Source organism: Euphorbia lathyris, chromosome 5, assembly GCF_963576675.1.
Source record: "Euphorbia lathyris chromosome 5, ddEupLath1.1, whole genome shotgun sequence".
NCBI lineage: Eukaryota > Viridiplantae > Streptophyta > Magnoliopsida > Malpighiales > Euphorbiaceae > Euphorbia > Euphorbia lathyris.
The window spans coordinates 1,292,849-1,317,387 of NC_088914.1; the positions used below are offsets into that span (position 1 = coordinate 1,292,849).

The 24,539-nt window shown below is 36.8% G+C and overlaps 1 protein-coding gene across 6 annotated transcripts; it reads right to left on the reverse strand.

Annotated features, from left to right (window-relative positions):
• Nucleotides 1-5,575: 5,575 nt before the first annotated feature.
• LOC136228837 (small ribosomal subunit protein mS80 (rPPR6)-like) lies at nucleotides 5,576-15,604 on the reverse strand. Of its 6 annotated transcripts, XR_010688858.1 has the most exons (4): nucleotides 13,620-15,603; nucleotides 11,829-11,993; nucleotides 8,812-8,956; nucleotides 5,576-5,833 (listed from the first exon to the last, which is right to left on the reverse strand). XR_010688858.1 is itself a non-coding variant. In XM_066017320.1 (2 exons), the coding sequence occupies exon 1, from the start codon at nucleotides 15,512-15,514 to the stop codon at nucleotides 13,634-13,636; it is 1,881 nt and encodes a 626-aa protein (XP_065873392.1). In that variant the 5' UTR covers nucleotides 15,515-15,604; the 3' UTR covers nucleotides 5,576-5,833; nucleotide 13,633. The 6 variants fall into 6 exon arrangements, 3 of the variants coding, with proteins under 3 accessions (XP_065873392.1, XP_065873390.1, XP_065873391.1); XR_010688859.1 differs by lacking the exon at nucleotides 11,829-11,993 and having other exon boundaries at nucleotides 13,633-15,604; XR_010688857.1 differs by lacking the exon at nucleotides 8,812-8,956.
• Nucleotides 15,605-24,539: the final 8,935 nt, after the last annotated feature.

Genomic DNA, 24,539 nt, shown 5'->3' on the forward strand with positions numbered 1-24,539 from the left:
TTTATTAACTGACGTATTTATTAAAACTTGTGTGACATGCTAAACTATATAATAAAATAAAATAATATTGAATGATCTGGAAGCAGATACGAATTTATAAGTTTCTGGATTTTATTGAACTAACTTTTTAAGATAATTTAATTTGGGAATTTTTTAAATCCAAGTGGATGCAATTCTAATCGGGTATAAGATATTTGGAAAATTGGAAAATCTTTTTTGTTGTATTTTTTTTTTTGTGTGAATTATTATATTCAGCTTCAAATTTCTACCTTTAGTTCCGTGAAAGGACGAAAATACCCTTTTATCAAATTTACAAATTTTCAAATCCTCTTAAACTCTCTAAACTCTCTTGGATCAAATCCGAACTAATTTATCAACGAAAACATGGATCGGAAGAGGGACGGCAAAGGAAAAGGACTAATGTTACGAAATTTTGTTTGATTTTGGACGTTTTGTTTATTCCAATTTGGATTTTTGAGGGATTCGGATTCGTGAGGTGGGGCGTGAGGCTATCACGTCGCACCATAGGTGGAGGCGCGATAGCCTCACGCCCCACCACAGGAGACGGCGTGATATTCATACGCCGTCTCCTGTGGTAGGGCGTGATAGCCTCACGCCCTCACCTATGTGAGGGCGTGATGGCCTCACGCCCGTGTGGGCAAAATTCAATTTTTTTTAAATTTAATTTAGTTTTTATTAATTCAATTTTGCCTTCCTAACACGCGGGCGTGTGGCTATCACGCCCCACCGTGCGACTGTCACACCCCAACGTGCGGTCGGACGTGTGGCTGTCACGCTCGACCACACGGTGAGGCGTGATAGCCACACGCCCGAGTGACGGAAAGGCAAAAAAAAAACCTTTTCCCATCCAAAACTCATGAAAGAGCATTTTCGTCCTTTCACGGGATTGGAGGTGGGAATTTGGAGCTGAATATAACAATACCTTTTTTCATATAAAAAATGTGAAAACAATATTTAAAAAATATTGTAAATTTATTCATGATAACACTATTATGGTTTAATACATCATTTGCCCAGAACTTATTCAAACATGTTGATTGATTTTTTAAACTTTTAAAGTATCTCGATAGTCTCTTAAATTATGTACAGTTAGCTCCTTAAATTTGCGTAAAATGTAATTAATTAATCACTCGGTTGCAAAAAAAAAAGTAAGTTAAATATGAAATATGTATTATACACGCCTTAGATTGTTATTGCATAATTCATAAAATAGATTAAAAAAGAAGTTCTTACTTGTTCAATTATAAAATTTGTCTTCTCTAATATTAGAAACGTATACTCTGACTTTTATCGTTTTACTTTTTTTAAAGACGTATATAATACATTTTCCTCATTTAACTTACTTTTTATAATCGAGTGATTAATTGATTATATTTTATGAAAGTTCAGGAGACTTTTGAAACACTTCAAAAATTCAGGAGCCAATTGAATTTTTTAGAGAAATACTAGGAACAAATAATGTATTAAGTCTACTATTATCATTTTGATTGCATTTATATCATACATAATTGCATAAAATATATAAAAGTTTAACATCCCGAATATCCGAACTTGGGTAGAAAAATCGATTGCCCTGCTGATCTTCATGGATGTTTGCACTTCAACTTGTTTAAAATGTTTCATTAGTTTTTTTAAATGATGTAATTTCACGGATTTGCAGATGGATACCAGTGGTATTTTTCTTTAAACGCAACAATGTGGTTTACAAAATTTTCATTTTTTTTGTTGACATTGCCAAATTTAGCCAATACCGACCTCAAAATGAATTTTTTTAAGATTTAAATGATATTTTAATCAATTTTAATTCTTCAAATTTTTAGGTTTGATGTCATCTAGGTGTTGTTTTTTTATGAGAGATAAAATTAATCTTTAGAGAGGGGAAACTCTAAAAATAATGATTTTGAAAAATTAAAAATGTGGCTCCATAGTAAATATGATACTAAACGTTTTTAATTCTTGCAATTTTCATTTTAATGTTGTTATCGGCCAAATTTGGTAAGATCAATAAAAAATAAAAATTTTGCAAATCATATGGTTGCTATGAAGCACGGACTCTTCCCCGGAGTCGCCGTCGGACTCGGGGACTCGGCGGGGACACGGCGGTGACATGGGACACAGATGGGACTCGGCAGGGACACGGATGGGACTCGGCAGTGACACGGTAGGGACTCGACAGTGACACGGCGGGGACTCGGCTAATGGTGAAAATATGTAAAAGTTTAGGGTTTTTTTTTAAATCTTTTAAAACCTATGGTTCAATTACAAAATTTGACAAAAAAAAAACCTAAACTACATCTAATTCTCACCTTCGCGATTATAAACGCTTAGAGCTTCTTTCTCTTCCTTTTACGATTTGTTTTGTGATTTAGCAAGTTTTTTTTTATATATTTTATATCTAATATATATAGAATTAATTATATAGAATTTGCCGTGTCCCACCACACTCGTGTCTCATATTTTCTAAAAATGTCGTTCGCCGTGTCCGCACCCGTATCCGCACCCGAGTCGGTACTTCATAGTATAGTTGCGTCTGTAACGAAAAATGCCACAAATATTTATTTACAAATCCGTAAAACCACGAGATATCTATCATGCAAGTGGCAGTACAGTTGTGTTAGAGATGCATTAGGCAAAATGGAATTCAAGGAATAATAATCATTACACTGACCAAGAATGCTTCAACTTCAATATATATCATATATGTTGATTAAAACTATAGAGACAAATATCATATCATTTGCATTTATTTCTAGATGGCTTATTCTTTCTAAATGACAAGTCAACGGTAATACTTCAATTATTGATTACTGTGAATTGACATGCATTATCCATTTTGCTGTGTTAACAAATTTTGAATTATTATATTGAAAAAACTACAAAAACAAACCATATAGTTCAGTGAATTTTGTTCGGTCTTGATTGAGGTGCATGTGAAAATTCCTGCAATTTTGTAAAGACAGTTTCGTGATTTAAAGAATAAATAACTTTTGTCATTTTATACATTTTGATGTACAATCATCACTTTTGCATACAAAACAGTACAATTTTTTGATAACCTCTCATTAAAATGTACATCCGGTAATTATGACCGGTCAATAAGCCACATCAGCAATATGACCTCCCTAAAAGTCATAATTGCTGATGTGACGCGTTGATTTCGCATTGACCGGCCAATTTTTGACTTTTATAAAAAAATCAAATTGCTGATGTGATGCGTTGATTTCACGTTGACCGGATGTACACTAGAAACCACCAAAAGGTTGTACAGTTTTATGTGCAAAATTGAAGGTTATACACCAAATTGTGAAATAGGACAAAAGTTGTATATCATGTATGTACTTTTTTATGATTTAAAAATTCACAAACAGAGGTCTATAGTTTATATAGTTTGCAAACTCATGCATTTTTATCAAAATTTGTCGTAGGGCCTAGGGATGTCAATGACCCTTAGTAGTTCGCAAACTATTCAAACTCGGCTCGATAGGTATCGACTCGAGTTCGGATCAGCTCGAGCACTAACGAGTCTGAACCCGAGCTTGTTCAGGTTCGGTTCGAAAACTCACAAACAGCTCAATTATTTTTAAAACTATATATATATTTCATTAATTATTATTATTTTTCATCCCAATTCACAACCCACATAGGGTTTAACCCATAAGAAAAATGACAAAAAAAAAAAAAACTTAGGCATTTGGATCTTTAACTAGAAAATTAAGTTTTGATAAGGAACAAAATACATTACGAACTTTAATATATATTTTATTGTTTAATTTTTTTTGTGAGTTGATGATCTTCGACCACGAATACCATCTACTATTCTTAAATCACAGCCATAAAATATAATTGTTTTTCTTTATAATCTTTTTAAACTCATATGGAGTATATTATAAGATTTTTTTTAATCTCTTGCGCTACTTACATATGATGAATTTTGTTAAAACTCGATCAAATTTGGTCAAAGCTCAGCTCGATTAAAGCTCAATTCGTGAGGGCTCGATTCGAAATATTAACAAGCCAATATCAAGTCTACATAGATTCGGCTCTGCTCGGCTTTTTTTCGAGCAATTAAAAAAAAGATGGACTTTACAAATTACCTCACATATAAAGTCTGATTTTACAAATTAATTAAACTATAAGTATTGTTTCACCAAAAAAATTAAAACTTTTAACTGCAAACTTCACAATTATAAAACTGTATCTATAAATCGGTCAAATCACAAAAATTATTTTTGTATTTTTTTTTTTTTGAAAGATTGCACTTTCCCTTATTATTATCAATTCTATCTTTCTAGATTTTGCAATAAAAGACTTTAATGCATAAAATATCTAATAATATTGCATTAATGGGTAGAAATCATCATACACCAACCAACTCAACTAACTTAATGAAGGACCACTAAGCCATCAATATTTTAGAAGGGAAACTTACACCCATGGCCATTCAATTTTACCTATTTTCACATTATGACCACTGAACTTCATTTCTTCCCGGTATGGCTACTGAACTTTACACTTTTTAATACCGATGGCCACTCAACGCCTCAAAATGACCGTTGATGGCTAAAAATAAAAAATCCAAAGCGTTAATATTCTAAGGAACTTTAATTCTTAAAAATTTTCATTTTGAGGTCATTTATGTGTTGTTTGGTTAGGAGATAGAAAGTGAATTTTTAGAAAGAGAAAGCTCAAAAAAAATATGATTTTCGAAAATAAATATAGTTTCATGGTAAATGTCATTCTGAACAACTTTAATTCTTGAATATTTTCATTTTGAGGTTGTCAACGATCCTTAACGGTCATTTTAAGAAGTTAGTTAAAATTGAGTGGCCACCGGTGTTAAAAAGTGTAAAGTTCAGTGGCCATACTGGGAAGAAATGAAGTCCAGTGGCCATAATATAAAAATGGGTAAAGTTTAGTGGCCACAGGTGTAATTTACCCTATTTTAGAAGAATAAGTTATCAAAATAGACCTAAATTCTTAAAGAAATATTAATTTAGACTCTACGTATAAAATAACACAAATATAGACCTAACGTTTAAAAAAGAGTACAAATTTAAATCTCGATAACGAAATATGACATGTCATTCATATTACCTTAACGGAGTAATATGAATAATGTGTTATATTTTGTTTTTTTGAGACCTACATTAGTACTATTTTGTATGTGAAACCTAAATTAATATTTTCCAAAAATGTTAGATCTATTTTGGTACCTTATCTCATAAGGTAGAAGCTAGAATGAGATCTGTTTAATGCAATCCAAGAATTGAAAATCTCTAGAATTATACTTTATTATAGTTTAATAGTGGTACAATATAATTCGGTCCCAAAAAATCGAAACTTCAATTCAATTTTACATTTTTTTTATTCACATTTGATCCAATCCGATCCAAGAATCTCTAAGATCCATTTTTATTCATATTTGGTCCGATCCAAGAATCTCTAAATCGTGTTCAGTATTTAGACCTAAACAATAAAAGGAAATCTCCATGATTATACCTTCTAAAATACCATTTAAATAGAAAAAAAAATACGAAATAGGAATACCATGTAATTTCCGAAAGAGTACATAAATATATTTAACTTAAGATAAATATTTATAAGACCTTCCTTAAATTTAAATTAAGGAAACATAGCAACTCTAGTAGACGTCGAGTAGTTGTCTTGTAGCAGCCTATAATTGCCAAAGATGCTTACATTAAGGGGCGAAGACAAGAGGAGCCTGGAGAGACGTAACCCTGCGGCCGCCGAAACCACCCGGTTTCGGACCCACGACCGTTAGAAATAACCTATTGTGAATGATTTGGGTCCCCTGTTTCCAACAAATTAAGAATTGTACTGGTTAATTAACTCTTTGAATTTATATTTAATTACAAAATCCAAATTGATTAATATATAATAAGCGATAAAAACAACTCAATCTACTTTTTTAGTTTAAACTACAGTGATACATAAAAATTGGTCATGGACACTCAGATAACATGTATATATTCGCAAAAAAAAATATAAAAAAAAATGAACGAGTTCGATTTAGTAAAAAAAAGAAAATCACAGATGCACATGTAAAATTGGCCACCTCAACGAACCAATCTTGTATTCGCCACTGCTTACATTTATTACATATCTAATGAAAGTCTATGCCAAAATTCTGTTCAGCACTCGGGGAAAGAAAAAAAAAACAGTGCAATTCATTTTTTGATCTTTTTTACTCTGGTATTGATTTAGTTTAAAAATCTCCAAGTACCGCATTCAACTCTAAGCTACGACAATGGAAACGGAAAAGAAACATGGAAACGTTAATGGAGAAAGTTTCCGTGCAACATAGAGGTATAAAGAGGTTTGAAGAGAAATCTCCATAACTGTACCTAATGAAAATCAATGGTACAGTTCATACCTAATAGATCCGTTTCAAAAATCTCCAAAATTCCTACACAGCCCTAGTAGCAGCTCAGACATGAACATAAACATGATTAAATTAAGGCATAGTACATCCGTGTAATACATTTGTTCGTTGCTCCGTGTACTTGGTCTAAAACTTCAACTGCCCCTAAACTTTTAGAAGTTCCAAATCACCATCTATTCTTGTCTAATTGCATTCAACAACCCCATATTTCTTAATAGAATTTGTTGGATACAAAAAATTGGCCATACACTCCACGTGTCAAAGCGCTCGCCATGTGTGAAAAAAGAAAATGTCAAATAATTAAGAACTTTTGAAAGTTCATAAAACAGTTGAAGTTATTGAATGCAATTAGATTGGACAAAATTAGGAGGTTATTGAATGCAAGGGACGTAGTAGGCTATTGAATGTAATTGAACAAGAAAAAGGAGTTTATTGGACAAGAATGCGGAGCCATTTGCAACTTTTAAAAGTTCAGATGGGCTGATGAAGTTTTGGACCTAGTACATAGGGCAACCGATAAATATGATTAAATTAAGGCTTAATACATCATTTGCCCCTGAACTTGTCCAAAAAGCTTGATTGGCCCCCTAAACTTTAAAAGAGTCCCAATAGCCCCCCTCAACTTGCATTAGCCCCTTGAACTTGCGTGCAATGTAATCAACTAATCACTCGGTTGCCAAAAAAGTAAGCTACGTGCGGAAGATGTGTTGCACACGCTTTAGAATGTTATTACATAATTCACAGAATAAAAAAGGAAGTTCTTACTTGCTCACTGTAAAACTCGTCTTCTCTAATATTAGAACCGGATTACCCCAACCTCGGTTGTTTTACTTTTTTAAAAATGCGTGCAATACATCTTCCGCATTTAACTTACTATTTTTCAACTGAGTGATTACTTGATTACATTTTACGCAAGTTCAGGGGGCTAATTAAACATTTTATGCAAGTTCAGGAGGCTATCGGGACACTTGGAAAGTTCAGGAGGCCAATCAAGCTTTTTGAACAAGTCCAGTGGGCAAATGATGTATTAAGCCTTAAATTAAACTAGCATGACTTTGAAACTATTATAATACTGGGGCAGCTCAGCTCAAGATTAGGCAATCAGAAATGTACCAATTTTGCACAAATTATTGCTTAATGTTGCTCTGGAAAACTGATATCTGCTAAGCTGTCTATCTACTTTAAATGCGTTAGGTGTACACAAACAGCAATTGAACTAAGTTAAGGGCATGATAACAGATTCTTTCCTCAAGTTTTAAGATCTAGGCAATGAAAATTGAAGAAGCCATCAAATTGCATCAAATTTTCTAGGTAAAGCAAAACATAGTTGTTAAAAGCACAAGCCGCACTAAGGCCCTAAGAGGTCCTAGAGCCTAGGCTTAAAGCGTCACGCACAGAAAAATATATATACAAAATCTACGTATCAATATTTGATACTAATACACTAATACTCTATTACTAGTTAAAGCATATAAGTCACGATGCACCAAAAAAACACACTTATAACCATAGTGTTTAAAGGCAGGCGCATGGCGCACCAGGTGCACGCCTTAGCGCCATGACACCCCCATGGCGTGGCGCCCGCCTGGTGCGCGATTTTGCGCCAAGGGGCAGTTGCCAAAGGCACGCCTTGGTGACATAGGGCAGTTTTATGGTTTTTTTTACAGTTAAATATCTGGAACAAGTGTTCTGAAAGGTTCCAAATGAGGGGGAAAAAACAAATATTGAAAAGGAAGAGAGAGATTATACGTTTAAACTAATTAGAAGACAGCTAGAAGAGGAAGAAGTTTAGTAGAACAAAGCACAAAACGAATTCAAACAGAAACAAAGAAGCCAAGGGGAATTCGAATTCAACAAGAGTGATGAATTTGGAGAGTTTTGACCTGGAGTAGAACTAGTATTCAACTTTTGCTTTCTAACATGGGTTTTATAGTTTTATAATTTTTGTTAGTAGTTTTATATTATTTTTTTTTAAGTGTGCCTTGTCTCACTATGGCGCACGCCGGGCATCCTCATGCGCATGCGCCAAGGCTCCAGGACCCCTAGTGCCTTGATGTGCCATGCGCCTTCAATAACTATGCTTATAACCATACAAACAAGACAAAACCACATAAAAACACAATATTAAATGTCAAAAACACCATGTGAAGTTCATATAGACATATACTTAACTAAGTACCTAACAAATGCTAACTAATAAGCATTCATTCTCAATAAAAAAGAATTAAAAAAAACTAAGGCGATAGCCTTTTCAACCACGCCTCACCTAGGGGGGAATTAAGGCTCACTACCTTGAGCCTTGCTTAAGGCGCGCCTTTAATGACTATGTCCACAAGTCCTATAGACAATTTTACATCATGAATCAAAAATCATAAAACAAGACATACCTGCTATCATTTTCTGTCAAATCTTCCATATGGGCTCTAATCTCAGAGCCAGATATAGTTGAAGATAAACAGGAAAACATTACACAATTGAACACTCACAACTGAAGAAAGGAAATGGATCAACATACTCAGCTCAGCTTTATGCCTGAATTAAGATTAAATATATTACATCATTTACATTTAGTTGATGAATGCACGACCAGTATTCCTAATGTATCACCATAGTTGTTAAAGGCGCAAGGCGAGTTAAGGAATACGATGCGCATAGAATAAAATGAAAATATATACTCTTTTACTAGTTAAGCTTAAACCAAAAAAGCACACTTATGACCACAAAAACAAAACAAAACCATAATACTAGATCGTAAATGTCAAAAACACCAAGTTAAGTTCATACTTCATAGAGACATTAACTTATACTAATCGTTTTAACCTAAGTACCTAACTATAACTAATGCTACTAAACTAAATAACTGTTCATTGTCAATAAAAAAGAACACACAAAAAAAAACTGATAATCGTCATCATATATTTAGTTCTTTACGTGACTGCTATTCTTTCTTTACCTGGAAGCTCTTAATCCTTCTCTAAATATAACTCTTGATATTCTTATTTAGATCAAGGGTTAAGATTAATCTTATTTCAATTAGATTAGTGGTTGAGATTAATCAAACATTTATTTTACAGAAAACAGTAAAAATAAAAAATAAAACCCTACTGAAAACCCTCAGGCGCGCCTTGATCCAGGCTCTGAGGCACAAACGAGGGGCACAAGACGAGAGCCTTTTGTACAGCGCCTTGCTTTCTGCATTCAAGGCTCAAGACCTTGAGCCTTGAGTGAGGCGTGCCTTTAGCAACTATGTGTAGCACATAAACATTCAGATTAGACAAGAGAGTCAAACATTCATTTATGCAATCAGAAAGACGAAGGCACAAAAGAAAGAAATCAACCCAACCAATTTCAGAACTTCTGTATAATTTCATATGCGCTCAAAAAGATCGAATGCATGCCAAAAAAGAATTCACGGAGCTTTGCTCATTATGTTATGAAGAAAGAAAGAAATAAACCTACAGCGCCTCGCTTTCTACATTCAAGGCTCAAGACCTTGAGCCTTGAGTGAGGCGCGCCTTTAATAACTATGCGTAGCACACAAACATTCAGATTAAACAAGAGAGTCAAACATGTATTTATGCAATCAGAAAGCCGAGGGCACAAAAGAAAGAAATCATTCCAACCAATTTCAAACTTCTTCATAATTTGATACGTGCTCAAAATGCTCGAATGACGGCGATGTGTGATATAAGGAAGGAATTATCAGTCAAACAGGATGTTTCAATTTTTCTAATCCTAGACTAAATAGGAATTGCAAAATAGAAAGTTTGAATTTCCTGAATTTTAATCGAAACAGGCAGAGGAAACCCTTTAAAAACTGTGACAAGCATTTCATATTTCTAGAATACGGGGAATTCATATTTCTAGAATACGGGGAATGCGCATACTGTGAATAAGACCCCTCCTTTAAGTAGGAATTAGACCAAGGCTAGACAGGATGCTACTACATGTACTGCTGCAAAAGATTGATTCTCTGACTTTCCATCCATGATTTCTTACTAATTCACGTGAATGCTCAGATTAGACATGGATGCTGGGCATTTGAGAAGGGGCCGTGGCAGCTGGTGAGACCCCTCTCTTTAGGCACATCAAACCAATCCCCCTTCCCGAGATGAGGCTAAGGTAGTTGGAAAGGAAGTGGGCAAGTTCGCTAGAATGAGCTTGAATAGGAAAACCCTTCACTATCAATCGGCTAGGGAGATGCTGCTATATAGACATTAGGGGAGTTTACTTTATTCGGATGAAGGTCGCAAGGTGGGATTGACCAACAGGAGTGATTGGCTATTTTCCCTTAACTGAATCAGTGGAAGAAGCTACTCAATGAGAGATTCGGGCGTTCTCACGCTTAATCCCCTACAGCAACTGAAAAGGGAGAAGAATGAGAAGGTGCCAGTATACAAAAGAGATGGAGTAGAAGGAGGTGAGGACTCGTTGAGCAGGATAGGAAGCATTTTGGGTGTTCCACTTTATGCAGATGAGTGCACAACTCATCAATATAGGATTTCCTTTGCAAGACTTCTGATTGAGATGGATGTTACTAAGGAACTTCCTAAGGAAGTCCAGATTGAAGATGTTCATGGTAAGGTGTTTAAACAACAAGTGATGTATGATTGGACTCCTCCGTTCTGTGGGAAATGTAAGATGGTGGGGCATGATTGTTCAAGCTCTTGGCAGCCTCAACCTAGATCTGTTAGACCTGCCATTCAGAAGAAGACGGTTCAACACATTGACTCTGTAGTAATAAGATCGGCTAAGCCTTATTTGGCCACTCCAGGAGCAACCGTTCATGGCCATTATGGGGAAATCCTTTACGAAGGAGATACATTAGTTACATTTATATATCGCGCACGAGATAACAATGACAGGAGATTGACCGGACAGGGTCGAGTGATCAAGACCTCAGGGGTTTAGGGGTCCTTCTACTGCTGCGACTACTTCTCTTCTATTTTAAAGGTAAAGGACCAGCAGAGAGGCAAGTGCTTTCTTTCATGAATGAATGTGGTAAACCAATCAATCTTTTCATTACATAAACGTGCCCGGAAATCAGTTTCCGAGAGTTTCCGTTTCCCACATCTGCCGGAAACGTTGAAACGCATGTCATGAAGAGTTTCCGGGCATCATAACATACTCAGCTCAGCTTTATGCCTGAATTAAGATGAATGCACCACCAGTATTTCTTTGAGCCTAATTTTAGCACACAAACATTCAGATTAGACAAGAGAGTCAAATATGCATTTTTATGCAATCAGAAAGCCAAAGCCACAAAAGAAAGAAATCATTGCAACAAATTTCAAAACTTCTTTATAATTTGATATGCACTCAAAACGCTCGAATGCATTTGTGGAGTTTTGCTCATTATGTTATGAAGAAAGAAATAAATAAACCTACAGAAAAACTACAATACCAGTATTTGGCACCTCATACTGCAACTTCAATGCTTATGCCTTTCTCTATCCTCTCAATCACAAACTCCACCCATATTCCAATTTCCTTCCAATCCAAAAAACCAGATGCCTCGACCAAATTTTCATCCACTAGAATCCATTTACCCTGGCGCCACCCATTCGGCCTGTTTGGTCACCGAACAAAAATATATGCAGAGGCAAGAGTTTAAACTTGGACCATTATACATGTCTTTGTGCTATATATTGAAGGAACAAAATGTGAAATCCAAAAAAGCATAATATCATTAAATGTTTTCCAATCTAGTTGATTTTATGTAGCAACTCAAGCTTCCATCAACCAAACAAAACTTATTCTTCATCGATCTTGCCAAAAAAATGATAATTTCTTGTATTAAGCATCAGTGAAACTAGACATAATCTATGATTTTCTCCCGCATAAATGTTACTAGAATTGTTACCAAAATTTCCATTTGGATTTTCATTGAGGAAAATTGCCATTTCGTGACAAAGGAAATTTAATACCCAAAACAAACTATAGAATCAAGTAGAGAATCAAAGAAACCTTTTCAATTCAAAGCTTCAGAATCTGAAAATTTTCTATAACAGAAAACAAGAAAACATATATAAGAATGAAGAGAGAAAAGAGGAATTGAAAACAAAGAATTGAACAACTTCTCATTAATGAATAAACTCAAGACAGTGAACAACTTCTTCCTACTAACTGTTATTTATAACAAGCTCTTAAACAAAAGGCACATGTTAATCATATGATCAAGAATTTATTGAGTGTATAGGGTGCTTCTAGTAATTTATGAGTGCCTAATTGTCAGTTTTCTGGTGTTTTTGCAAAATATTATGATCCAATTGCTACTTCTGAGGATAACCACTTTATGATTCTTGCTTTGGTTAAGCCAATACCACATAAAAAAAAACACACTTATGACCATAAAAACAAGACAATACCACATAAAAACATAATACTAAATGTCGAAAACACCAATTTAAGTTCATACTTCATAGAGACATTAACATATACTTAACGTCTTAACGTAAGTACCTAACTAATGCTACAATTCCAGGCTGCACGTTCTCTGTCACAGTTTCTTCTGTTTCTGTGTGTCGCGGTTTCAGTTTGAGTGTATCTATTCTTTAAGTGACTCTACTCTTAATCCCTCTGGTCTTTCTATATTTACGTCTCTTAATATTCTTATGTAGATCAAAGATTAAGATTAAGTGGTTGAGATTAATCAACGATTTGTTTTACACAAAATCTAAAAAACAAAAAAAAAAAAAAAAAAAAAAAAAAGGAAAAAGAAAAACTCCAGTGAAAACAATATATGTTAATGAGGTGCGCCTTGACTCAGCCGAGGCGCACATGGCGATATCCTTTTAAACTGCACCTCGCCTTGTGCAATCAAGGCTCACCTTTAACAACTATGAAAACATTACAATCGAACACTCACAACTGAAGAGGAGAACATACTCAGCTCAGCTTTATGCCTGAATTAAGATTAAATATATTATATCATTTACATTTAGTTGATGAATGCACAACCAGTATTGTTTTGAGCCTAATTTTAGCACGCAAACATTCAGATTAGACAACAGAGTCAAACATGCATTTATGCAATCAGAAAGCCAAAGGCACAAAAGAAAGAAATCATTGCAACCAATTTCAAAACTTCTTTATAATTTGATATGCGCTCAAAACGCTTGAATGCATTCGTGGAATTTTGCTCATTATGTTATGAAGAAAGAAATAAATAAACCTAAAGATAAAACTACAATACCAGTATTTGGCACCTCATACTGCAGCTTCAATGCTGATGCCTTTCTCTAGCCCCTCCTCTTCGAGCTCCTTCACTGCTCGGATAAGGCCTTTCGTGATCCCACTAAGATGCAAACCATCCTCCTTCATTTTCTCCAATAGCTTCTCTGCTTTTTCCCAATCTAGACCCTTTAAGCAAAGAGATTGAATCAACTTATTGTACTCATCCACATTAGGCCGAACCCCGAAATTCTTCATCTCTGCTAACAAATCCAATGCTTTGTCGAACTGTTCCAGTTTGCAATACCCCCGAATAAGTGTATGGTATGTAACAGGAGTTAGTTTAGAATGCATCTTTTTGGCTTCTGAAAATACTTCACATGCCTCCTCCATCTGACCACCACTTACATAACCACTCATTATGACGGTATAAGCGAAAAGATCCGGTTTTAAACCCCGGTTTTGCATCAATTTCTTCATCTCTAAAGCCTCTTTCATGTCTCCACATTTGGAATAGCCATTAATAATGGAATTGAAAACAGCATTTCCAGGAGGTGGACCTTCATCAATCATCTTAGAAAGTAACATTTTAGCTGTATCAAAATCTTTAATCCTACACAAACCACGAACAACGGATGAAAATGGATTGATAGCATACTTTTGTGACTCTACTGAGATATCGTCTAACATCTCTACAGCTAATTTCACAGTTTCATTCTTCTGACAAAGCAAACTAATCAAAAAATTGACTGCAGACCGAGGTGGATACTTGTTCTTCTCTTTTGCCAATAGATACACCATATGAGCATCATTTGCCTTGCCCCCTTTAGACAGCCAGCAGATGATTTTACCGACATTCTGACTGTCCGGTAAGGCTTCTGCATCGAGCATCTTCAAACAAACTGATGAGGCGGAGTCAAAAATAGATCGCCTACAAAGTGCTTCAATTGTATAATAGAACGTATCTGAATCCGGTACACACCCAAATTCCCCAAACTTGTCGAAAACTTCCAGAGCTGCCTTCCCTTTACCCAATTTTGATAATGTAGCTATCAACTGATTAAGAATGTCCGAATTCACCACAGCGATATCCTTCTGAGCAATCTCGCTAACTAAGTCCCACAGCGCATATGCGTTTTTCTTCTTAAGATCACTACATATAGCCCTAACAAGTGCATCAACTAAACAGGTAGTCACACTAATATCTGAATTCTGAATCGCCCACTTGAAAAACCTAATCAAATTATCACCTAAAACAAGAGGGGTTTCAAGCACTTTCAACACTAATTCCTCATGTAAATTCAGATTCATGCTATCCAGATTCGACTCTAACGACCCATCAGTTCTGCTCTGCAACAAAGACAACAGCTCTTCTAACTTCTCCGCATCTATCTCATAAACTTTCCCCTCCTCTTCTCCTTCCCCAGAAATCTGGACATCACCTTCCCCAACTAAATCAATCGAAAGCCTTTCTGACATGCCAGCAGACTCTATATCAGTAACAATAATTTCCCCCTTGTCAACATCGCCATACTCACTCAAATCCTCTGAAAATTGCTCCGGCAGCCCTTCCAAATCATCCTTGGTTTCCAAATCCCATAATTGGATACCACTATTATCAACAGCAGAAAAGTCGTTTATAGGGGCAAATTGGTGAGACTGAGCATCATTATCACCATTAGGACTAGAATCTAACAAGCTATGCTCTATTTCACCTCCACTAGGGTTCACAGAGGAGTTTGATAGAAATCTAAGGTTTTGATGCGGAAGTAGGGATTCAGAGGAAACCGATTTGGACAAATGACATTGAAATGAAGATTGAGATAGAGTGTGAGAACTTGATACCTCTTTGAAGTTTCTGACTGCACCCAAGTTCTTCGCTACATGTCTAGATTTCGCAGCTATTGATCTCCACATCTCTCTCTGTATGTGCGTGTGCGCTTCCCCTGAGCTCTGTAAAATGTCAAAGTCGCAGATTCAAAACCCTAACGCAGGTAAGTAATGTCGTTCGGCCTCTTTTATTTCTTTGGTTAATTTCCAATAAAACAAAGGGTCAAATACATTAATATCATAAATAACTACAAAATTACAACTAAATCATATTATCAAGCTTAATTTTTAATATGTCATTATTTTCTATACATTACAGATAAAGTATGATTTTACACCTTAATTTAAAAATTCTAGACCGAATTTATAAATTCTAAACTCTAGAAAATATATCCTAGACACTTAATTTATAAATTCTAATTCTTAAAATATATTAAAAATATTGATCTTACTAATTTGACATAATTCAAAATCATTATTTGACATAGTTGTAAATAATTTTTCAAATCTGAATTTCTGTGTAAATTTTCCTAAAACAAAGTGGTTTCACATTTGTTTTGTTAAAATCGGTATCTGTTATTGGAAAAATTTTTATTTTTCTAAATTTGACTGATAAAAAAAATTTAAAGAATTAAATTATATTTTAAGTAATTTTAATTTTTTAATTTTTTTAGGTTTGAGGTAATTTATGTGTTATTTTTTTAGAAAAAATAAAGTTAATGTTTAGAGAAAGAATTCTAAAAATAATGGTTTTCAAAAATAAAAAATATGGTTTCATAATAAAAATGAAAAATTTACATTTTGAGGTCGTTATTAGCTAAATTTAGCATAATAATTTTTTGACAACCATAGATACCGATCTGTAAAAAATGTAAAATTACATGATTTTATTTGAAACTAACCTTTTTTCTTTTTACGCTCTACAAAGAATTATGGGATAAGTACCAAATTTGATCCCAACGTCTTTTTATGAAGTGCAAATTTAACTCTAATATATAAAATTATTCAAATTTAATTCTAACGTTTTCAAGCAAGATCAATTAGTCATACGTTATCAAAAATTTGAAAAGATTGTTTTGTTGTTAGAAGAAAAGAACTTCTTTTTTCCTGTTACTGCTTTCAAAGACAAGGGAGGACAGGATCTGGGAAGCAGGATCATTCTCTTACTTGTGGATCTGTCTATTCTATGGAATCTTTGGCTTTAACCGTCACATCGGACCTTCCAAACATCAATAATGTCTAAAATATTTAATGTACTTACATCCACTAAAGGTTTATCCCCAATCCAGGTATCAAACCAGAAGCTAATGGACTTACCATTACCCACCTCCAGACCAACCCCCGAGCAGAACTCAGCAAATATGGCGCTAAGCCCTTTCCAGAGGAAGGAACAATTGACAACTCTCTCTTTAGGGCCCCCGAAGATCTTATCTTTTCGATACTTACCACAAAGAAGGCGAACCCAGAGAGAGGAGGGGCATTGCCACATACGCCAAAGGAGTTTCATTAATAAAACCTTATTACTATCCTTAGCTTTCCTAATGCCCAAACCACCTGAATCTTTGGGCTGACAAACCTCACTCCAAGGCACCAGATGGATCTTTCTTCCCTCCGCCGCTTCCCCCCACAGGAACCTCCTGTTAATCTTATCAAGATCATTAAGCACAGGATCCGGAAGCTGACAAGCCTGCATGATGTGGTTGGGAGCTGCACAATTCACCGATTGAATTAAAGTCAAACGGCCAGCGAGGGAGAGAGTCTTGGCTTTCCACGTGGCACACCTCGTATTGGCTTTGTCCAAAGTCTCTTTAAAGGAAACTTTAGACACTCTCTCACTGTGGAGGGGAATACCCAGATACTTCCCAAGAGAATTAGTAAGAGGAATACCAGACAAATCACTTAATCTTTTACATATTCTCGGATTCATATTCTTAGAGCACATCATCCTAGACTTCTGGATATTAAGTCTCTGACCAGAGGCCGAACAAAAACAATCCAGAATATCCATAATGATGCTCAACTGCTCCTCATTACCTTCCAGAAAGATAAGGACATCGTCAGCAAAGAATAAGTGAGTCACCTGGGGACAGAAGCTGTTGATGGCCACCGGGTGGAAACTCCCAATATCAATGGCATCTTGAATAAGGTGGGAAAGCCTCTCCATAGCAATAATAAAAAGGAAGGGGCTCATATGATCACCCTGACGGATGCCCCGACCCGGAGAGAACTCCTCCGACATATCCCCATTTACCATAACCTGAAACACAGGAGAAGTAATGCAAACCTTAATAAGCTTTCTCCAACTGTCCGGAATCCTAGCTCTCTCCAGACTCTCCATCAGGAAATTCCAGTTGATGCGATCATAGGCCTTCTCCAAATCCAGCTTAAGAGCCACAATGCCTTTCTTTCCTTTCCTAATCTTCATAGTATGCACCATTTCTTGGGCAATCACCACATTATCCATCATTTGTCTACCGGGTACAAAGCTACCCTGATTCTGACAAATGATCATCGGAAGAATGTCCCGGATTCTATTAGCCACAATCTCTGTAATCGTTTTTTAAAGAACATTACAAAGACTGATGGGTCTCATATGCAAAAAGGAAGAAGGTTTATCAATTTTTGGAATAAGGACCAGGAGAGTTCTATTAACCAGCTCAATATCCTTAGACCCATTGAACACTCCTATGATAAAATCATAGATACCCTCATTCACAACACCCTAGTGCTTGTGGTAGAAGCCAGCAGGAAGACCATCAATACCAGGCGCTTTAGACGCCCCAATGCTGAAGATGGCATGGTCAATCTCTTTTCGGGAAATAGGAAGAAAGGCACTCTGACTGATATCCTCACTGGTCAAAGGAAAGGTAGCAACAGAGTGAGCCCTCTCCAGCTGGACAGGATCCTCTTTGAAAAGCTCCTTATAGAACTCCAGAGCCAAATTCCGAATCGCCTCATCTTCATACACCCACTCCCCATTAGAATCCTCGATAGCCTCAATTTTATTCCTCTGCCTCCTGATCATAGTGGACAGATGGAAGTACCTGGTATTACGATCCCCATCTCTAATCCAGGATTTCCTAGACTTCTTGAACCAGAGAAGCTCCTCCTGCCTAAGCACAGCTTCCAGCTCCTTCTGAAGGGTTCTAAGGAGGCCATCTAAACTGTGATCAAACCTCACATCCAACCTACGCTGAACGCCCTCCATCCTTTTTAACAACTTATTCTTTCTTCTAATAATGTGCCCAAAGACATTCCTATTCCAACCAAGCACATTATTCCTGAACCCTTCAGCAGCTTGCAGGACATTCGAATGAGGTTTCCAATTATCTTGGATGAACTCCTTAAACTTAGGATGGGACTCCCAAGCCAGCTGGTACCGGAACGGTCTCTTCCCCCTAGGGTGGTTGCCTCTCAAAAGTCTAAACAAAATAGGGCAATGATCCGAATGACGAAACGGAAGATTTAAAACAGAACACTCAGGGAAAGAAGTCAGGGCAGACACATTAGCATAGACCTTGTCCAAACGAACAAAGGTACTATTGCGTTTCCAAGTGAATCTATGACCCGAAGCCCCCAAGTCGGAAAGCCCACATAAATCCATATTATTTTTGTGGTGAAGACAGCGATTAACATAATGATTGGAACCTCCTCTCTGGTCACTCATAAGGCCGATATCATTAAAGTCACCTACAATAAACCAGGGCTTAGAGATACTGCTACTCATCAAAAAGAGAACCTCCCACAGCCGTTTGCGATTAACTAAGATAGGATCAGCATACACAAGGGTAGTCAAGAAGGGTGTAATACCAGAAATGCTCACTTTACAGTGAATGAACTGCTTATCGATACTAATAACATCAAAATGAATCCGATCTGGCCTCCAGAAAAGCCAGATCCCACCAGCTCGGCCAGTAGCCTCCGATCTAACACACCTCCAGTTCTTAAACTTATTAACCACCTCATCTGCTTTCTCTCCACTAATCTTAGTTTCCAGTAAAGCAAAACACGAGGGGTTAAATTGTTTAATAAGGTCATTAATATGGATACGGGTAGCTTTGCTAGCCGCACCCCTAACATTCCAGCACAACAAGTCCATAGAAAGGAGGAGACTGACCGCACCAACCTACCTAAGCCAGGTATTTACTAGGGGCTCCTGAGAGCCTCACCGAGGTACCCGCATGGCCCCTCTTCTCTGAAAAAGCCAAGGAATTCTGGATGCTTTTTTATTTGCCCTTTGGCTTTTTCAAGCCAGGTTTAATAACCCCCATTGGATTCCCAATTCCAGGATCACCACTAAGAATAGAAGACCTACCCTCAATAGTCTCCTTCATCTTTCGGGCCGTCTGAACTAGGGGGCCTGATAGGGGTCAAAAACCCCTATCTTTGGGTACGGTTTTAGGACGGTTTTTGGGTTTATTTGGCTAATAAGCGAGCAATTCTCGCATTTAAATGCTTTTGTGTGAGTTAGTTAGAAATTGGAAGCATTCTATTTACTTTTCGTCGTTTAGGCTCGTTTTGTGATCAATTTAGGCAAATACGGCCGAAATAACACGCATAATAGAATTCCGTTATCTTTTGAAGCTAATTGGTCCGTCAAAAGTCGCACCAAACGAAGCGTTTGCTCAAAATAAGCGATTGACGGATCAATTCGGCTTTTGGACTAATGTTTTCTGGAGTTTTTATGCGTGTGCAGGTGTAAGTTCAGACGAAAAAGGGTTTGGAAGTCATCCGGTACGGATCGAGCGCGCTTCGGACGAAAACGCTCGGCGAGCAGGGCCCCCGGGGCCATTTCTGCTCGCCGAGCAGGCCTCTGGAGGCCTGCTCGCCGAGCAGGGCGCCAGGCGCCTGCTCGGCGAGCAGGGGCTGCTCGTCGCAATCCTGCTCGGTGAGCAGCCTTTCCTGCTCGGCGAGCAGACCTGCGGGAATTGGTCAAAAAGACCAATTCCGCCCCCACGAAGCCACGTTCGGTCCCACGTCTTCCTACACCAACAAGGACACGAAATTAGGTCAAAACGAGGCCCGAGACGCGTCTATAAATAGAAATTTTCAATTGTAAATTAGATATCTTTTGTTTTTGTAATTTTCTTATCTTCCACCTCGAGAAATCCTCTCCACCTCCTCCAAAAACCTTCAAACCTCCATTGAAGACGCCTCCGAAGCTCCATTCACCGAGGATTGCTCGAGCTCCATCCTTAAGTCCTAGGAAGACGCCTGCATTGGTTGACAGGTTCCCTGAAAGGGATTTTTCTTCTTTTATATCTTGTTTATCCTATGATACATGCTATGAATCTTAGGCTTATTGTAACTTCGTGACAATGTTCTCCATCTTTGATTAATATAATAGTTTTGTTTCTTCAATTGTTTTAATGCTTTGAATCTTTGTCTTACGCTTTGTTTGATTGGTTTAACTCATTCGATAATCCCAAAATCAAGTTGGCACATATTGCGAGCTGAATCTGACCTAGTCAGTGCCTATAGGATTGACGACCCTATAGAAGATTAAGCCCAAATTACTGAGCCTTAGAGCTAGTTTCGGCCTTACAAGGGAATCACGAACTAGGAACTTTAGGAGGATAGGTCGGGTTAATCGCCTCGAACACAAGTGACTTAGATTTTCATTCAATTGTTTAAACAATCTATTTCCATTATCATCGTATCCCTCCATGATCCTTTAGATGATTGCATTGACAAAAGATCACTTAGGAGTAGTTTAACTTAATTAGGGGTAGAGTAATTTAGTTAGGGTTAGAATAACTTAGTCAGAATTAGATAATCTAGTTAGGATTAGTGCAAACCAACCTAGGAGTAGATTAATTAAACAAAACCAACTCAAACCCCTTAAGCCTAGATAACATCCGAGACTTAGTAATTCGGTACTTGCAGAAATAAATCCTGTGGACGATAACCTGGACTTAAACCCAGAAATTTATTACTTGATAACGACGGGGTACACTTATCCCTCAGATCGGGTTCTTCACGGAATCCGCATCAGGGCCCCCCTGAGCTTCATTCTTGGAAGCAAAGAGGGGATTAACAGAATCAACCACTTGCTCAGAAGACACAACAGACTCCAGACCCGGCATACTGTGCTCTATAAGCTCATCTCCCTGGACAAGCTCATGAACGTCTTCGATAGATAGGGCACCAAACCTAGAGCCAAACCTAAGAGCTAAGCTGGTACCAGCCTCCTCCCTAGCTTTGGGGATAAGCTTCTCCTTCACACTAGGGGCAGCAATAGGCTTAGTAAGAGAGGAATTCCCTTTCTTGATAATATCAGGAGGACGATTCTGCACAATAGGAGGTTGAGTTCTACGACGAGTACTCCGTTTAGCTACCATCCAAGGACCGAAGTTTCCTTCATTCCCTTGGTTACCTACAGAGTTACGCCCACTATCCATAATAGTCTCCTTCAAAACACTCTCCCTTTTGGGGCAACCTTCCTGAGAATGAACATAAATGCCACAATCATAACAAATGTTATGTAAACCTTCATATTCGATAAAGAACACCTTGTTCTGAACACAGAACTTAGATAATAAGGGTTTCGCAAGATCCACATCCACACAAACCCTAGCAAACTTGCCCCTAATGGCACCAATAATAGTCTTATCCACATGGTGGACCTTCCCAACCATGCCTCCTATTTTGCTTAGGAATTTCTCACTGTAATTGAAGGAAAATTAGGCTAAGGTATAGCAGTGAAAATATAAAAAATTTAGCCTACTTCCTTTTAACCATAGGATCCATTAATCGTTATTTCATATAAAGAGGGATAAGAAGAAATACCTTTCGATGATCAATCTACCGTTGCAAACGAAGTGCCCACAACTTCAAAAGAGATGGAAACTGTTTACCAATCTGCCCCTATCCGAAACAGACCTTCCAGACCTCCGAACGACAATCCCTTCGGTGAAAACGTGGAAGAATATGTCTAGAAGCTACTGTCCAAAAATCGTGACGATCCGACTGTTCAATCTCCGGGAATCCGCGAAATAGTGAACTGACCTGATGTAGGTGAAGAAAAACGAATTTCTCCCTTTTGTTTGTTTTTCCTTCTTTTATGAACACAGTGAGATTAAGTTAGAATCAACCGTATGAGATGCAACCAAAATAGATTGCCTCTAATTAATCAACACATGATCAAAGAAAAAGAAGATGGATGAAATTAATCGATCGGTGGAAGCCGTATGAATTCTTATCCACGAACTGGGGGAGTCGAATTCTCTTTCTCTCTCTAAGCTAGGGATTTCGAAAATCACTAGGTGGGGTTAGGGAGGCTTGGCCGAAATTCATGTATAGAGGGTGTATATATAATCGCTTGTATCTAAACCCTAGTTAGATAGGAATATGTTACTTAATAGGAATTCAATTCGGAATAGAATTCCCAATTATTATCTCATTATATATCTAATATATCTAGGATAATAATAAATAACCTAATTGGATAATAATAGGAGTATATTAATCTAATTAAAACTCCTAAGTTAATTATCTCTTAATTAATTTAATTCATATTCCTAATCAAATTAGGATTAATGGAATTAAAATAATTCCTTATTTATTACATATAAATTTCGGCCCCCTCTATTTAAATGGACCTTACTGGGCTCAATTGGGCTTCCATCTATTAATGACATCCATATCTCTTTTGGTTCCAAGTCTTATGTGTGATCCATTAGGTTCTTACTACTTCTGGCCGTATGCAACTATTAAATTAATTTCTTCAAGAATTATATTTAATCTTTGCATAACGGAATGATGTACTGAGTATGTTATTGGCAAGTCTGTAATCATTCCCCCAGAGTCCGTTAAGAAGGCAGGTTGATTCTGTCGTTAACCCTTCCGTATTAGTTACAGTATAATTCGATCCTTTATCAACTACATCCTTGAACTGAATCTTATGACTATGGGTGATGTCAAGTCACATATAGTGAGACGTTCGTTTTACTTGTATAGGCCGAGTCAACTCAAAATAGATAGGTTAAATGAAATCTGTATTTCTTACTCTTAAGCTATCACCTTGCAAGGATTTAGAGTCGAGTCTTCCACAAGCGATCCTTGGATGTATCTCCCATTAATCAGGAGTGATAAATGCTTAATCCAATGTATAACTACCCTGACATTACCTCTTGTGACACCCAACCTTTGCCGTTCACACCCCAGAGTCATCTCTGTTAAGGATCGTGGGACAGCAGGATCAAAGTCTCACATTCAGTAATTCAGGATGACCAATTAACATTCTTTTGAGTCTGAGGATTAGTTATACATATTAATACCAATGAGATGAACAGGTGACAAGGATGAATCTACCCATCATGTTATCTCAAATCGGATCCCCAATCCTAATGAACGACGTTTCATCGGATCTATGTAACTGTCCAGATATCTATATATATGAAGCTTGTGAGATCAGCTTTCTGTCGGACAGAAGACATTGTTACATACAAGTCTCAACAGTGATATATCAATCCTAAACATATCACTTGACTTGGGGTGGTTTTAAGTTTATTAGTTTATTATAAAGTTTTGTCTCACTTCATGCTTGTATGAACACTTTATAATCACTTTAAACAAACTTACGGATTTCCTTTTATTAGACTTTATTTAGTGCTTAAAAGGGATTGCCTTTATATAGCTATAAAACATATATCTCATTAAAACAAATGATATAAAGAACAATTCATTTGCATTAAGTTTGTATCCTAGAACAATTGTCTATAGGGCACTAAACCCTAACATACTCCCACTTGGACTAAAGCTAATTGTTTCTAAAACTTATCCCAGTAGAAGTTAAATGACGATCATGTACTTTCTGGGTTAAAGGCTTTGTCAACGAATCTGCAACGTTGTCCTCTGTAGGTACTCTTTCTATTATCACATCTCCTCTAGCCACAATCTCTCTTATGATGTGGTATCGCTTTAGGTAGTGCTTGGATGCATTATGAGACCGTGGTTCCTTTGCTTGCGCAATGGCTCCATTGTTATCACAGTATAGAGTAATGGGATTGACAATGTCAGGCACCACACCTAGTTCTGTAATGAACTTTCTAATCCAAACTGCTTCCTTTGCTGCTTCCGCAGCAACAATGTACTCTGACTCGGTCGTAGA